The sequence below is a fragment of the Pseudophryne corroboree genome, chromosome 11 (assembly GCF_028390025.1).
Source record: "Pseudophryne corroboree isolate aPseCor3 chromosome 11, aPseCor3.hap2, whole genome shotgun sequence".
Lineage (NCBI taxonomy): Eukaryota > Metazoa > Chordata > Amphibia > Anura > Myobatrachidae > Pseudophryne > Pseudophryne corroboree.
In genome coordinates, this window is record NC_086454.1 from 344,277,414 (window position 1) to 344,293,358 (window position 15,945).

The window sequence follows — 15,945 nt, forward strand, 5'->3', positions numbered from 1 at the left end:
ATGGTTTCTGTTCTCTCTGCACATCTAGACCTCTGTATTATGTTCATGGTTTCTGTACTCTGCACATCTAGACCTCTGTATTATGTTCATGGTTTCTGTTCTCTCTGCACATCTAGACCTCTGTATTATGTTCATGGTTTCTGTTCTCTCTGCACATCTAGACCTCTGTATTATGTTCTTGGTTTCTGTACTGTCTGCACATCTAGACCTCTGTATTATGTTCATGGTTTCTGTTCTCTCTGCACATCTAGACCTCTGTATTATGTTCATGGTTTCTGTACTGTCTGCACATCTAGACCTCTGTATTATGTTGATGGGTTCTGTTCTCTCTGCACATCTAGACCTCTGTATTATGTTCATGGTTTCTGTACTGTCTGCACATCTAGACCTCTGTATTATGTTCATGGTTTCTGTTCTCTCTGCACATCTAGACCTCTGTATTATGTTCATGGTTTCTGTACTCTGCACATCTAGACCTCTGTATTATGTTCATGGGCCCTCATTCCGAGTTGATCGGTCGCAAGGCGAATTTTGCAGAGTTACACACGCTAAGCCTACGCCTACTGGGAGTGAATCTTAGCTTCTTAAAATTGCGACCGAAGTATTCGCATTATTGCGATCACAAACTACTTAGCAGTTTTAGAGTAGCTCCACACTTACTCTGCCTGTGCGATCATTTCAGTGCTTGTCGTTCCTGGTTTGACGTCACAAACACACCCAGCGTTCGCTCAGACACTCCCCCGTTTCTCCGGCCACTCCTGCGTTTTTTCCGGAAACGGTAGCGTTTTCAACCACACGCCCCTAAAACGCCGTGTTTCCGCCCAGTAACACCCATTTCCTGTCAATCACACTACGATCGCCGGAGCGAAGAAAAAGCCGTGAGTAAAAATACTATCTTCATTGTTAAATTACTTGGCGCAGTCGCAGTGCAAATATTGCGCATGCGTACTAAGCGGATTTTCATTGCGATGCGATGAAAAATACCGAGCGATCAACTCGGAATGAGGGCCATGGTTTCTGTTCTCTCTGCACATCTAGACCTCTGTATTATGTTCATGGTTTCTGTTCTCTCTGCACATCTAGACCTCTGTATTATGATCATGGCTCTGTTCTCTCTGCACATCTAGACCTCTGTATTATGTTCATGGTTTCTGTTCTCTCTGCACATCCAGACCTCTGTATTATGTTCATAGTTTCTGTTCTCTCTGCACATCTAGACCTCTGTATTATGTTCATGGTTTCTGTTCTCTCTGTACATCTAGACCTCTGTATTATGTTCATAGTTTCTGTTCTCTCTGCACATCTAGACCTCTGTATTATGTTCATGGTTTCTGTTCTCTCTGTACATCTAGACCTCTGTATTATGTTCATAGTTTCTGTTCTCTCTGCACATCTAGACCTCTGTATTATGTTCATGGTTTCTGTTCTCTCTGCACATCTAGACCTCTGTATTATGTTCATAGTTTCTGTTCTCTCTGCACATCTAGACCTCTGTATTATGTTCATGGTTTCTGTTCTCTCTGCACATCTAGACCTCTGTATTATGTTCATGGTTTCTGTTCTCTCTGCACATCTAGACCTCTGTATTATGTTCATGGTTTCTGTTCTCTCTGCACATCCAGACCTCTGTATTATGTTCATGGTTTCTGTTCTCTCTGCACATCCAGACCTCTGTATTATGTTCATGGGCCCTCATTCCGAGTTGTTCGCTCTGAGTTTTTCATCGCATCGCAGTGAGAATCCGCTTAGTGCGCATGCGCAATGTTCGCACTGCGGCTGCGCCAAGTAACTTTACTATGAAGAAAGTAATTTTACTCACGGCTTTTTCATCACTCCGGCGATCGTATTGTGATTGACAGGAAATGGGTGTTACTGGGCGGAAACACGGCGTTTTAGGGGCGTGTGGCTGGAAACGCTACCGTTTCCGGAAAAAACGCAGGAGTGGCCGAAGAAACGGTGGGAGTGTCTGGGCGAACGCTGGGTGTGTTTGTGACGTCAGCCAGGAACGACAAGCACTGAACTGATCGCACTGGCAGAGTAAGTCTGAAGCTACTCAAAAACTGCTACGAGGTTTGTAATCGCAATATTGCGATTACTTCGGTCGCACTTTTAAGAAGCTAAGATACACTCCCAGTAGGCGTAGGCTTAGCGTGTGTAACTCTGCTACATTCGCCTTGCGAGCGAACAACTCGGAATGAGGGCCATGGTTTCTGTACTGTCTGCACATCTAGACCTCTGTATTATGTTCATGGTTTCTGTACTGTCTGCAAATCTGTGTGTGTAACTATGTGTCAGTAACAGTTTGTGTGTGTAACTATGTGTCAGTAACAGGGTGTGTGTGACAGTAACGGTACACAACAGTTATACACTCACTGGCTGCACTATTAATGTCAATTTAACAGAACTGCATTGATTTTAATGTTCCTACCTGCTAGCGCTGCTGTCATTCTGGGTAGAGTAGCGGCAGGTACGGTGTTCCGGGGGAACGTGCTGCCTGACTGCTGACGTGTGCTGTGTATTATTTATGCAAATGCCAAAATGTACCTATGTATGGCTCCTGGATGTAACTATAGAGAGCAGGGGTATTCAACATGCAGTGCTCCAGCTGCTGAGGAACTACACATCCCAGCATGGCTTGACACAGTTTTGCTATTAGAAAATGCTAAAACTGCTGCAGGGCATGCTGGGATGTCTAGTTCCACAGCAGCTGGAGGGCTGCATGCTGAACACCCCTGGTATAGAGGTTAGCAGCTGGCACATGAGACAGACAGGAGTGCCCGCTGGGGACACAGTGGGTACCATGAACTTAGAGCAGCATAACCATCCACATCCAAACTGGCGACTTGATGCCCCGTTCCATCCCTGACCGCTCCCGGAACACACATTCCTGTATCAGCACAAAGACAGGGATCAGGGTTTCCACGTTATCACCTTGCAGCAACAGACATTTCCCAATGTGTTATACACATGGGGGGGTCATTCCGAGTTGATTGCTAGCTACATTCGCTCGCTGTGCAGCGATGAGGCAAAAAATCGCCACTTCTGCACATGCAGCGCAATGCGCACGCGCAACGTACTATTACAGCGAACAATGTCGTTTTACACAGGGTCTAGCGAAGCTTTTCAGTCGCACTGCTGGCCGCAGAGTGATTGACAGGAAGTGGGCGTTTCTGGGTGTCAACTGACCGTTTTCAGAGAGTGTTGAAAAAAACGCAGGCGTGCCATGAAAAACGCAGGCGTGGCTGGGAGAATGCAGGGCGTGTTCCGGAACTGAACAGTCTGAAGTGATCACAAGCGCTGAGTAGGTTTTGAGCTACTCTAAAACGGCACAAAAAAACTTTGCCGCCGCTCTGCGATCCTTTCGTTCGCACTTCTGCTAAGCTAAAATACACTCCCAGTGGGAGGCGGCATAGCGTTTGCACGGCTGCTAAAAACAGCTAGCGAGCGAACAACTCGGAATGACCCTCATAGAACATTGCTGTCCGGTACTTTCCTCCTACAGTCACATGTCCCAGTGTGAGACGGACGCGGTGGATTCCCGACACACACCTTTCCTCCTCCAGCCACGTATTGCTCTCTAAATGAGATTATATTTCACGTAACGGAAAAATTAAATGAACATATGTTACCCACAAATAATTGTGCGAGTTATTCTATAGAACTATTTCATAAGTCAATATACAGGAATGCCTCATAGATTTAGGCGGCTACAAACTGGCGTCATCTTAACCGGTTCATTGAAAGAACGAATATCATCGCAAAATGTCTGCAATTAGCAGACGAAATACCAGGGGATGGGTCTGCGCCGGTTTATGTCTTTTTTTATGTACTGCGGACATTTATTGATCGATGTAGACTTTTTTTTTTATTATATGTTTGATTGTATTCTATTAATGTAGATTTACTTTTTCTTTAAAGTAAATTATATATATATATATATATATATAGAGAGCGATCTCTCCTCTGGTTGTCCTAGCTCAGAGGTTCCCAAACGCGATCCTCAAGGCACCCCAACGGTCCAGGTTTTAGGTATAGCCATGGTTCAGCGCAGGTCGGCACTGCGTCCACCTAAGTTCTCTGATTAAGCTTCTTCTAGACCTCTTGGACACTATGGGGCTTGGTCTTGTCACACTACACATGTTCCGAAAATGGGTGCTGTAACTACACAGAGGGCGTGTTTATGCCAATGCATCCCATTGGAGGCCAGGATACAAGCCAATATGGAGGATGCGTTCCTTTAGCAGCTACGATAGGGCAGGTGGTCGCTAATTGTGGTAAACCCGGCACATAAGATACACATGCAATACAGGCGAAAACAGTATACGCTTTTATTCCCCCCGTCTCCTGGTTCGCGCTTCCAGGTGTGTAGTGAATGAGGCGCTACTCCTGGTGCCTACAGAAAGCAGTCAGGGAATGGACACATCACCTGGGATACAATATGGCCGCACCCCCGGGATATTCCCAGTAATCACTCCCTACGTAGGGATCAGCACAGCAGGACGGCGCTGCCAGTGGCACAGACTACGACTGCAGTAACAGGATCACAGAAGCTCAGCAGCGGAACAAACCTTGTTTCATGTTCCCTGTGTGACTGCCTTTAATTCTGGAGGGAGCGCCTCACATGAGATTTATTAACCAGCCAAGTGTTAGCACTGCCTGCTTCACACTTCATGGGATTTGCAGGACACTCACGCGGTTTTAATGGAGGACGGACAGAAGCCACATGACCGTGTCCAGCGCTACAGGGAGCGAGCGGGGGAACCACACAGGCACTACGTGGCTTGTACCCACGCAGACGTGGCCTGCAATGCATCAGTACTCGGACCAGAGCTGTGTAGTCTGTTTCTGTTTATTTCACTGTACAGTTTCCCTGCAGGGTGGGGGTGGGGAGGAAGGTGTCGACGCGCGCACAGGGTCAGTCCCACTCTGCGTCCGCCTCCTCATCCTGGTTGTCTTCTCGCGGGGGCTCCTGAAACTGGATATTGGCCAGCATGTCTCTCATCGCAGCCATGAGTCTGTTTACGCCTCGATTCAGGTCTTGCACGGCCCCAGCCTCATCGCCCTCCGCCAGGGCTTCCCCCTGTGAAACAACCGTAAGAACGTTATTGCGTAATTCATGCTAGCACTGCAGCTGTTTTACCTTCACCACCTAGTAGCGTGCAACAAGCAATTAGCGGCCGTGTTATCACTAATTAGCAGATGCGGATGTATTGGCAGATGCTGGGCCAGGCCTTCATAGAAAGCTATGGACCTGTATTCACTGAGCAACAACAGGGAGATAGTGGGCCCAATACAGACCAGATATGATGGGCAAAACCATGTGCAGTGCAGGTGGGGCAGATGTAACATGTGCAGAGAGAGTTAGATTTGGGTGTGGTGTGTTCAATCTGAAATCTAAATTGCAGTGTAAAAACAAAGCAGTCAGTATTTACCCTGCACAGAAACAATATACCCCACCCAAATCTAACTCTCTCTTCACATGTTACATCTGCCCCACCTGCAGTGCACATGGTTTTGCCCATTAGAGAAAGTTTGCTGCTACGATGAGGTCTGAATAAGGCCCAGCGTCACACTGATTGCAGCACTGTGCCCTCTATCTGTGATAACACCAAGAACTTTCCGTTATGCAGCCCACAGATTCCGCAGCGCTTTACAGAGTATATATCAGTCGTCAGCGACAAGAGCAGATCACCGGTGGACGAGGCACCACAGAATTATGTTGTACATTAGATTACAAGGTGAGGAAAATATAATAAACATGGTACAAGTACGAGACCTACCTGCAAGTTAAAATTTGGCAAAAGGGATCTAAAGAACAGAGACAGGGTCCCCTCGTTAGACGGACGGTTTGTCCTGCAAATGTAAGAAGAGGCATTAGACAGAGAGAACGAGCCGGACTCCCATAACGAGGCAGCTAGTGGCGGGGTATGAGGTAACGACAGAGGGACAGAGACAGCTGGACTCCCATAGCCAGACGGCACAGCACAGTAATGAGACAGCTAGTGGCAGGTATGTAGTAACGACAGAGGGACAGAGACAGCCGGGCTCCCATAGACAGACAGCACAGCACAGTAACGAGACAGCTAGTGGCGGAGTATGTAGTAACGACAGAGGGACAGAGACAGCCGGGCTCCCATAGACAGACAGCACAGTAATGAGACAGCTAGTGGCGGGGTATGTAGTAACGACAGAGGGACAGAGACAGCCGGGCTCCCATAGACAGACAGCACAGCACAGTAACGAGACAGCTAGTGGCGGAGTATGTAGTAACAACAGAGGGACAGAGACAGCCGGGCTCCCATAGACAGACAGCACAGCACAGTAACGAGACAGCTAGTGGCAGGTATGTAGTAACGACAGAGGGACAGAGACAGCCGGGCTCCCATAGACAGACAGCACAGCACAGTAACGAGACAGCTAGTGGCGGAGTATGTAGTAACGACAGAGGGACAGAGACAGCCAGACTCCCATAGACAGACGGCACAGCACAGTAACGAGACAGCTAGTGGCGGGGTATGTAGTAACGACAGAGGGACAGAGACAGCCGGGCTCCCATAGCCAGACGGCACAGCACAGTAATGAGACAGCTAGTGGCAGGTATGTAGTAACGACAGAGGGACAGAGACAGCCGGGCTCCCATAGACAGACAGCACAGCACAGTAACGAGACAGCTAGTGGCGGAGTATGTAGTAACGACAGAGGGACAGAGACAGCCGGGCTCCCATAGACAGACAGCACAGCACAGTAATGAGACAGCTAGTGGCAGGTATGTAGTAACGACAGAGGGACAGAGACAGCCGGACTCCCATAGACAGACGGCACAGCACAGTAACGAGACAGCTAGTGGCGGGGTATGTAGTAACGACAGAGGGACAGAGACAGCCGGGCTCCCATAGACAGACAGCACAGCACAGTAACGAGACAGCTAGTGGCGGGGTATGAGGTAACGACAGAGGGACAGAGACAGCTGGACTCCCATAGCCAGACGGCACAGCACAGTAATGAGACAGCTAGTGGCAGGTATGTAGTAACGACAGAGGGACAGAGACAGCCGGGCTCCCATAGACAGACAGCACAGCACAGTAACGAGACAGCTAGTGGCGGAGTATGTAGTAACGACAGAGGGACAGAGACAGCCGGGCTCCCATAGACAGACAGCACAGCACAGTAACGAGACAGCTAGTGGCAGGTATGTAGTAACGACAGAGGGACAGAGACAGCCGGGCTCCCATAGACAGACAGCACAGCACAGTAACGAGACAGCTAGTGGCGGAGTATGTAGTAACGACAGAGGGACAGAGACAGCCGGACTCCCATAGACAGACGGCACAGCACAGTAATGAGACAGCTAGTGGCGGGGTATGTAGTAACGACAGAGGGACAGAGACAGCCGGGCTCCCATAGACAGACAGCACAGCACAGTAATGAGACAGCTAGTGGCGGGGTATGTAGTAACAACAGAGGGACAGAGACAGCCGGGCTCCCATAGACAGATGGCACAGCACAGTAACGAGACAGCTAGTGGCGGGGTATGTAGTAACGACAGAGGGACAGAGACAGCCGGGCTCCCATAGACAGACAGCACAGCACAGTAACGAGACAGCTAGTGGCGGAGTATGTAGTAACGACAGAGGGACAGAGACAGCCGGGCTCCCATAGACAGACAGCACAGCACAGTAACGAGACAGCTAGTGGCGAGGTATGTAGTAACGACAGAGGGACAGAGACAGCCGGGCTCCCATAGACAGACCGCACAGCACAGTAACGAGACAGCTAGTGGCGGGGTATGTAGTAACGACAGAGGGACAGAGACAGCCGGGCTCCCATAGACAGACGGCACAGCACAGTAACGAGACAGCTAGTGGCGGGGTATGTAGTAACGACAGAGGGACAGAGACAGCCGGGCTCCCATAGACAGATGGCACAGCACAGTAACGAGACTGCTAGTGGCGGGGTATATAGTAACGACAGAGGGACAGAGACAGCCGGGCTCCCATAGACAGACGGCACAGCACAGTAACGAGACAGCTAGTGGCGGGGTATGTAGTAACGACGGGAGGGACAGAGACAGCCGGGCTCCCATAGACAGACGGCACAGCACAGTAACGAGACTGCTAGTGGCGGGGTATGTAGTAATGACAGAGGGACAGAGACAGCCGCACTCCCATAGACAGAGAGCACAGTAACGAGACAGCTAGTGGCGGAGTATGTAGTAACGACGGGAGGGACAGAGACAGCCGGACTCCCATAGCCAGACGGCACAGCACAGTAACGAGACAGCTAGTGGCGGGGTATGAGGTAACGACAGAGGGACAGAGACAGCCGCACTCCCATAGACAGACGGCACAGCACAGTAACGAGACAGCTAGTGGCGGGGTATGTAGTAACGACAGAGGGACAGAGACAGCCGGACTCCCATAGACAGACGGCACAGCACAGTAATGAGACAGCTAGTGGCGGAGTATGTAGTAACGACAGAGGGACAGAGACAGCCGGACTCCCATAGACAGACGGCACAGCACAGTAACGAGACAGCTAGTGGTGGGGTATGAGGTAACGACAGAGGGACAGAGACAGCCGGACTCCCATAGACAGACGGCACAGCACAGTAACGAGACAGCTAGTGGTGGAGTATGTAGTAACGACAGAGGGACAGAGACAGCCGGGCTCCCATAGACAGACAGCACAGCACAGTAACGAGACAGCTAGTGGCGGAGTATGTAGTAACGACAGAGGGACAGAGACAGCCGGGCTCCCATAGACAGACAGCACAGTAATGAGACAGCTAGTGGCGGGGTATGTAGTAACGACAGAGGGACAGAGACAGCCGGACTCCCATAGACAGACGGCACAGCACAGTAACGAGACAGCTAGTGGTGGGGTATGAGGTAACGACAGAAGGACAGAGACAGCCGGACTCCCATAGACAGACGGCACAGCACAGTAACGAGACGGCTAGTGGCGGTGTATGTAGTAACGACAGAGGGACAGAGACAGCCGCACTCCCATAGACAGACCGCACAGCACAGTAACGAGACAGCTAGTGGCGGGGTATGTAGTAACGACAGAGGGACAGAGACAGCCGGACTCCCATAGACAGACGGCACAGCACAGTAACGAGACAGCTAGTGGCGGAGTATGTAGTAACGACAGAGGGACAGAGACAGCCGCACTCCCATAGACAGACGGCACAGCACAGTAACGAGACAGCTAGTGGTGAGGTATGTAGTAACGACAGAGGGACAGAGACAGCCGGACTCCCATAGACAGACGGCACAGCACAGTAACGAGACAGCTAGTGGCGGGGTATGTAGTAACGACAGAGGGACAGAGACAGCCGGACTCCCATAGACAGACGGCACAGCACAGTAACGAGACAGCTAGTGGTGAGGTATGTAGTAACGACAGAGGGACAGAGACAGCCGGACTCCCATAGACAGACGGCACAGCACAGTAACGAGACAGCTAGTGGTGAGGTATGTAGTAACGACAGAGGGACAGAGACAGCCGGGCTCCCATAGACAGACAGCACAGCACAGTAACGAGACAGCTAGTGGCGGGGTATGTAGTAACGACAGAGGGACAGAGATAGCCGGACTCCCATAGACAGACGGCACAGCACAGTAACGAGACAGCTAGTGGCGGGGTATGTAGTAACGACAGAGGGACAGAGACAGCCGGCCTCCCATAGACAGACAGCACAGCACAGTAACGAGACAGCTAGTGGCGAGGTATGTAGTAACGACAGAGGGACAGAGACAGCCGGACTCCCATAGACAGACGGCACAGCACAGTAACGAGACTGCTAGTGGCGGGGTATGTAGTAATGACAGAGGGACAGAGACAGCCGCACTCCCATAGACAGAGAGCACAGCACAGTAACGAGACAGCTAGTGGCGGGGTATGTATTAACGACAGAGGGACAGAGACAGCCGCACTCCCATAGACAGACAGCACAGTAACGAGACAGCTAGTGGCGGGGTATGTAGTAACGACAGAGGGACAGTGTCACCCCCCTCCCCCACTGGCCGCTACCAAACTCCCTCATCCACCCAACAGGGAATTACCGGAGCCAGTCCTACAAACACTCACTCTGTGAGCCACTAACCTCTGCCCTGTTCTCGTGGCAGGTAAGTCACACCGCACTGTATACATGGATATAGATTCATGACGACAGGCGGCTTCCCTGACATCAGGTATGACGTGGCCGGGGTAAGCCTGCAAACCCCACATGTCGTAGCTGGTTATCAATTCCAATCCTCACGTGGCCCCAGCATGTCATGTTTTCTTGAGTTCTTTAATCATGTACAGGTGAGTTACTATATGTTGCTGGGTCAGTAATTATCCCACTTATTTTCACAGTCAGAAATCCTGAAAACATGACCCGCTGGAGGCACTTGAGGATAGGAGTTGAATACCCCATGGTCTAGGACAACAAATCAGATTTTAAAAGAGCTTAGACTAGACTGGGTGCTCACTAATACTAGTAACGTCGCTGGAACATTATAGTTATTTATATAGCGCACACATATCCTGCAGCGCTGTACAGACTATTTCAGTCATCCACGACAGTGGAGTTTACAATCTATATTACCTGCCACCGCTCTTATATATGGTATTTAACCTACCAGTATGGTTTTGAATGGCAGGAGGAAACCGCATATACCGTGGGGACCTTGCAAACAAGGGGAGCACATACAAACTCCACATACCCTAAGGATTCAGTGCTGTGTAAGGCAGTAAAGCTATCCACGATGCCAACTGTGCCATGTTATTACAGTACAGTTAAGTGAAGACAGGATCCTGGGTGAGAAGACGCACCTGCCCCCAATACTCACCGTTCAGGCCGTGTGTAGGACACAACAGAATCCAGTGGGGGAAGTGGATCGAAGCTCAGCACGGGCTGTGATGTCACTTCCTGTAGGCGGGACAGGAATACAACAGTTTGGCAAAATAGAACGTTTAAAGAAATGATATAATTATACGGCTGCTGAGAGGAAGAGACTTTATTACAGCACGAGAGCAAAGCAGCGGAGTCTCAGACCTAAACGGTTTATGTCCCCCCTTAAATTTATTAAATCCCTCAAAAGTACCCAGTTACTGCCTACTATATCCCCATTGTAACTGCTCTCCAGTGTCCCCTAGTGGATGATGAAGAAAGTACAGTATTTGGGGACTGAACCATTCAAAGCCTCATCTCTACAGATAATCCGTTCAGCTAGAGACCAGCGGAATAAGAAACGCTCACATACACTATATGCACGGTGACCACTAGAACATGCAATCAGTCAGTAACTGGATTAAAGGATTTATGTTTTTTTTCTACACATTTTTTTCTCCATAAAATTACATGGAGGGAGGAGGGGGGGGGGGGGGGGGGGGGAGGGGGTACAATCAGTCAAGGGGTACTTGGGAAAGACTCCTCACTCATTTTCGTCTGCACCGCCCAGAGGCGCGAGAGGAGAGAGGCGCAAGGTTTTCCACCCGTAATTACACACATGGGGCCCAATTCTGACGCAGTGCGAAGTTCACGCAATTTGTTGATGTTTGCACTACACCGATTGCGCTGCATGAACTCCAGAGTGTACTGGGCGGTCCTGGGCGGTAAAACACAAGGAGCAGGCCCATCTTACGGGCATGATATGGGAATGTTACGGGCGTATCGCAGGGGAGGTTGCGAACTGTAGGCGCTTCGTGTACATTGGAGGCCGCACTCAGACGGAGCTGGTGCAAATTCCGATGATGCATCAGACGGGCGTCTAAGTCCTGGCGCAGTGAGACGCACGGCTGTACGCCAGGGAGGGGCTTATACTACCTGTACGGTGAAATACACGGCGCCTAATGAGCTATGTATTACACACAGGATGGCTGGATGTGCTACAGATATCTCGCTATAGAATAGAGGGGAAACACTGGGAGACATTCGCACTATACAGCTGCTACACAATATGAGTCTTTGTTTGTCGCACACTTACTGGAGAGCCAGCTCAGCCTCACACCCGTCCACAACTGTGCACTGGTGTAAAGCCTCGGCCAAAGCGACCTCTGTGTCAGTCTTTTCCAGTAGACTATGAAGAGCTAAGAAATCCCCACCTCCTTCATCTGCAGTATATTCCTCCTGTAAGACTCCGCAATGAGGAGCCATGGAGACTGCTACCGGGAGGGCTGCAGCTGCCGGTGGTCTGTCTCCACCACTACAGACATGGCGGCCAGCCGGCTCTAGTGCCAGGGAAAGCTCTACCCGTAATGTCATCAGAGATGCACCAGGAGCCACTGAGACTTCTACCGGGAGGGCTGCAGCTGCCGGTGGTGTGTCTCCACCACTACAGGCACGGCGGCCAGCTGGTTCTAGCGCCAGGGAAAGCTCTACCTGTAACCCGTAGAGATGCACCAGGTACAGGATTTAACTGTACAACTTTCTGACACAGGTTTTGGAAGCACAGACAGAGAAATAATGAAGTGTATTGTGTCTCTGTGCGAGATCATAGTAGGCGATACATGTATACAATTAGGAGGGATATTAGGAGGGATATTTACCTGTTGGTCGCCTACATCTCTGGGCTCTAGACTTTTTTTTTTATCTTAGGCAGCTTACATTCTAAAACCCAGCACCAGCAGACACTTTAATAAAACCTCCCGATACCGCACTCTATACCCCAGTGTCCCCATATTGTAACAGAGGCAATGCAGTGTGAGCACCAGACTCCAATTCACTGTATTATAATAGGATAGGTGTGAGTAGGGGTGTAGAAGAGAGGGATGGGTGGGAGTGGAGAAGAGAGGGATGGGTGGGGGCAGAGAAGAGAGGGATGGGTGGGAGTGGAGAAGAGAGGGATGGGTGGGGGCAGAGAAGAGAGGGATGGGTGGGAGTGGAGAAGAGAAGGATAGGAGAGGATGAAGAAGAAAGGGATGGGTGGGGGCAGAGAAGAGAGGGATGGGTGGGAGTGGAGAAGAGAGGGATGGGTGGGAGTGGAGAAGAGAGGGATGGGTGGGAGTGGAGTAGAGAAGGATAGGAGGGGATGATGAAGAGAGGGATGGGTGGGAGTGGAGAAGAGAGGGATGGGTGAGGGCAGAGAAGAGAAGGATAGGAGAGGATGAAGAAGAAAGGGATGGGTGGGGGCAGAGAAGAAAGGGATGGGTGGGAGTGGAGAAGAGAAGGATAGGTGGGGATGAAGAAGAGAGGGATGGGTGGGAGTGGAGAAGAGAAGGATAGGTGGGGATGAAGAAGAGAGGGATGGGTGGGAGTGGAGAAGAGAAGGATAGGAGGGGATGAAGAAGAGAAGGATAGGAGGGGATGAAGAAGAGAGGGATGGGTGGGAGTGGAGAAGAGAAGGATAGGAGGGGATGAAGAAGAGAAGGATAGGTGGGGATGAAGAAGAGAGGGATGGGTGGGAGTGGAGAAGAGAAGGATGGGTGGGGGCAGAGAAGAGAAGGATAGGTGGGGATGAAGAAGAGAGGGATGGGTGGGAGTGGAGAAGAGAAGGATAGGAGGGGATGAAGAAGAGAAGGATAGGAGGGGATGAAGAAGAGAGGGATGGGTGGGAGTAGAAGAGAAGGATAGGAGGGGATGAAGAAGAGAGGGATGGGTGGGAGTAGAAGAGAAGGATAGGAGGGGATGAAGAAGAGAAGGATAAGAGGGGATGAAGAAGAGAGGGATGGGTGGGAGTAGAAGAGAATGATAGGAGGGGATGAAGAAGAGAGGGATGGGTGGGAGTAGAAGAGAAGGATAGGAGGGGATGAAGAAGAGAAGGATAAGAGGGGATGAAGAAGAGAGGGATGGGTGGGAGTAGAAGAGAATGATAGGAGGGGATGAAGAAGAGAGGGATGGGTGGGAGTAGAAGAGAAGGATAGGAGGGGATTAAGAAGAGAGGGATGGGTGGGAGTAGAAGAGAAGGATAGGAGGGGATGAAGAAGAGAGGGATGGGTGAGGGCAGAGAAGAGAGGGATGGGTGGGAGTGGAGAAGACAAGGATAGGTGGGGATGAAGAAGAGAGGGATGGGTGGGAGTGGAGAAGAGAAGGATAGGAGGGGATGATGAAGAGAGGGATGGGTGGGAGTAGAAGAGAAGGATAGGCGGGGATGAAGAAGAGAGGGATGGGTGGGAGTGGAGAATAGAGGGATGGGTGGGAGTAGAAGAGAAGGATAGGTGGGGATGATGAAGAGAGGGATGGGTAGGGGCAGAGAAGAGATGGATGGGTGGGAGTGGAGAAGAGAAGGATAGGTGGGGATGAAGAAGAGAGGGATGGGTGGGAGTGGTGAAGAGAAGGATAGGAGGGGATGAAGAAGAAAGGGATGGGTGAGGGCAGAGAAGAGATGGATGGGTGGGAGTGGAGAAGAGAAGGATAGGAGGGGATGATGAAGAGAGGGATGGGTAGGGGCAGAGAAGAGATGGATGGGTGGGAGTGGAGAAGAGAAGGATAGGAGGGGATGAAGAAGAGAAGGATGGGTGAGAGCAGAGAAGAGAAGTATGGGTGGGTGTGGAGAAGAGGATGGGTGGGGCTGGAGAAGAGAAGGTTTGGAGGGGATAAAGAAGAGAGGGATAGGTAGGAGTGGAAAAGAGAAAGATAGAAGGGGATGAAGGAGAGGGATGGAGAAGAGGATGGGTGGAGCTGGAGAAGAGAAGGATAGGAGGGGATGAAGAAGAGAGGGATGGGTAGGGAATGAGAAGAGGATGGGTGGGGGCGGAGAAGAGAGGGATGGGTGGAGCATAGAATAGAGGGATGGGTGGCGTGGAGAAGAGAGGGATGGATGGGGTTCAAGAAGAAAGGGGTGGGTGGGGTTTAGATGAGAGGGAATAGGTGGTTGAAAATAATGGCATAGGTGGGAAAGGAGAAGAGAGGAGATGTGGGGCAGGAGAAGAGCAGAATGGGGAGTGGACAAGAGAGAGTGATATTTTGGATGAGATATAAAGGAACAGAAGGGGGGGGTGAATGAGAAGAGAAGGAAGGGGTGGAATGGAGTAGAGATACAGGCAAGTGTGGCAAAGTGATAAAAGTAATAGGTGTGCGGGGAGGAGAAGAACTATCGGGGGCTGTAACATGCAGACGTAGAGTTTGTGATGAGAGCATGATACAAAACAGCTACAGAAGGAGCTCAATATATCACAAGTTACTTGCCCTGGGGCCCCTTCATACCGTAATCCAGCCCCGAGGGGGAGAGAAGCACAGGTGTGTGTGTGTGTGTGTGTGTGTGTGTGTGTGTGTGTGTGTGTGTGTGTGTGTGTGTGTGTGTGTGTGTGTGTGTGTGTGTGTGTGTGTGTGTGTGTGTGTGTGTGTGTGTGTGTGTGTGTGTGTGTGTGTGTGTGTGTGTGTGTGTGTGTGTGTGTGTGTGTGTGTGTCACTACATAGTAAGAAGGTGGGAGAGGCCCCTCGGGAGATCTCACACAGAGCCATGCTCACCAGAGGGAGTGCAGCGTTGGTGCCCTTGATCTCGGACAAGATGACGTGACGATGTACGTTCCTGGGGGCACTCTGATAGCGAATCTTCCTCCTGGCAATGGAAACGTTTATATTTATAGATTAGGAAAACAATCTGAAGCTTTACAAGAAATTGCAGCACGGGGTGATCCTGATTACCTAACCCTCAGACAACGCTTTCATGTTCTCAATAGCCCATTGTTCTACGCTGTGTGCACTCCCCGCAGTATTACCATAGCGACAAGGAACTCACAGATATAAGAAAGTCGTTATATACTGGATAACCCACCTCCACTGATAACTACAACCCTCCATGGCCATATAACGGGCGGCAGAATGCTTTTATACTGCTCCCAGCAATCATTTCTAATGTAGGGTTACATTAACCACTTTACAAGCTTGCCCTGAACGGTCGCAGGCGGAGCATTGGTAGACTGTAGGCTCTGACGGGCAGGGCCCTCTGAACCTTACGTCGCACGTCTGCCCCCCTCCCCGGCATCTACTAATTCACACACAATCCGTCCACGCTC

The 15,945-nt window shown here is 50.5% G+C and overlaps 1 protein-coding gene across 1 annotated transcript in view; it reads right to left on the reverse strand.

Annotated features, from left to right (window-relative positions):
• Window positions 1-4,833: 4,833 nt before the first annotated feature.
• Window positions 4,834-15,945, reverse strand: part of TCF25 (transcription factor 25) — a 60,882-nt gene continuing 49,770 nt past the window's right edge. Inside the window, exons 15-18 of the mRNA XM_063945938.1 lie at window positions 15,398-15,488; window positions 10,839-10,918; window positions 5,781-5,853; window positions 4,834-5,080 (exon numbers count right to left, since the gene is read on the reverse strand). Coding sequence (XP_063802008.1) covers window positions 4,916-5,080; window positions 5,781-5,853; window positions 10,839-10,918; window positions 15,398-15,488 — 409 coding nt within the window. The 3' untranslated portion in view covers window positions 4,834-4,915. The remainder of the gene's footprint in view (window positions 5,081-5,780; window positions 5,854-10,838; window positions 10,919-15,397; window positions 15,489-15,945) is intronic.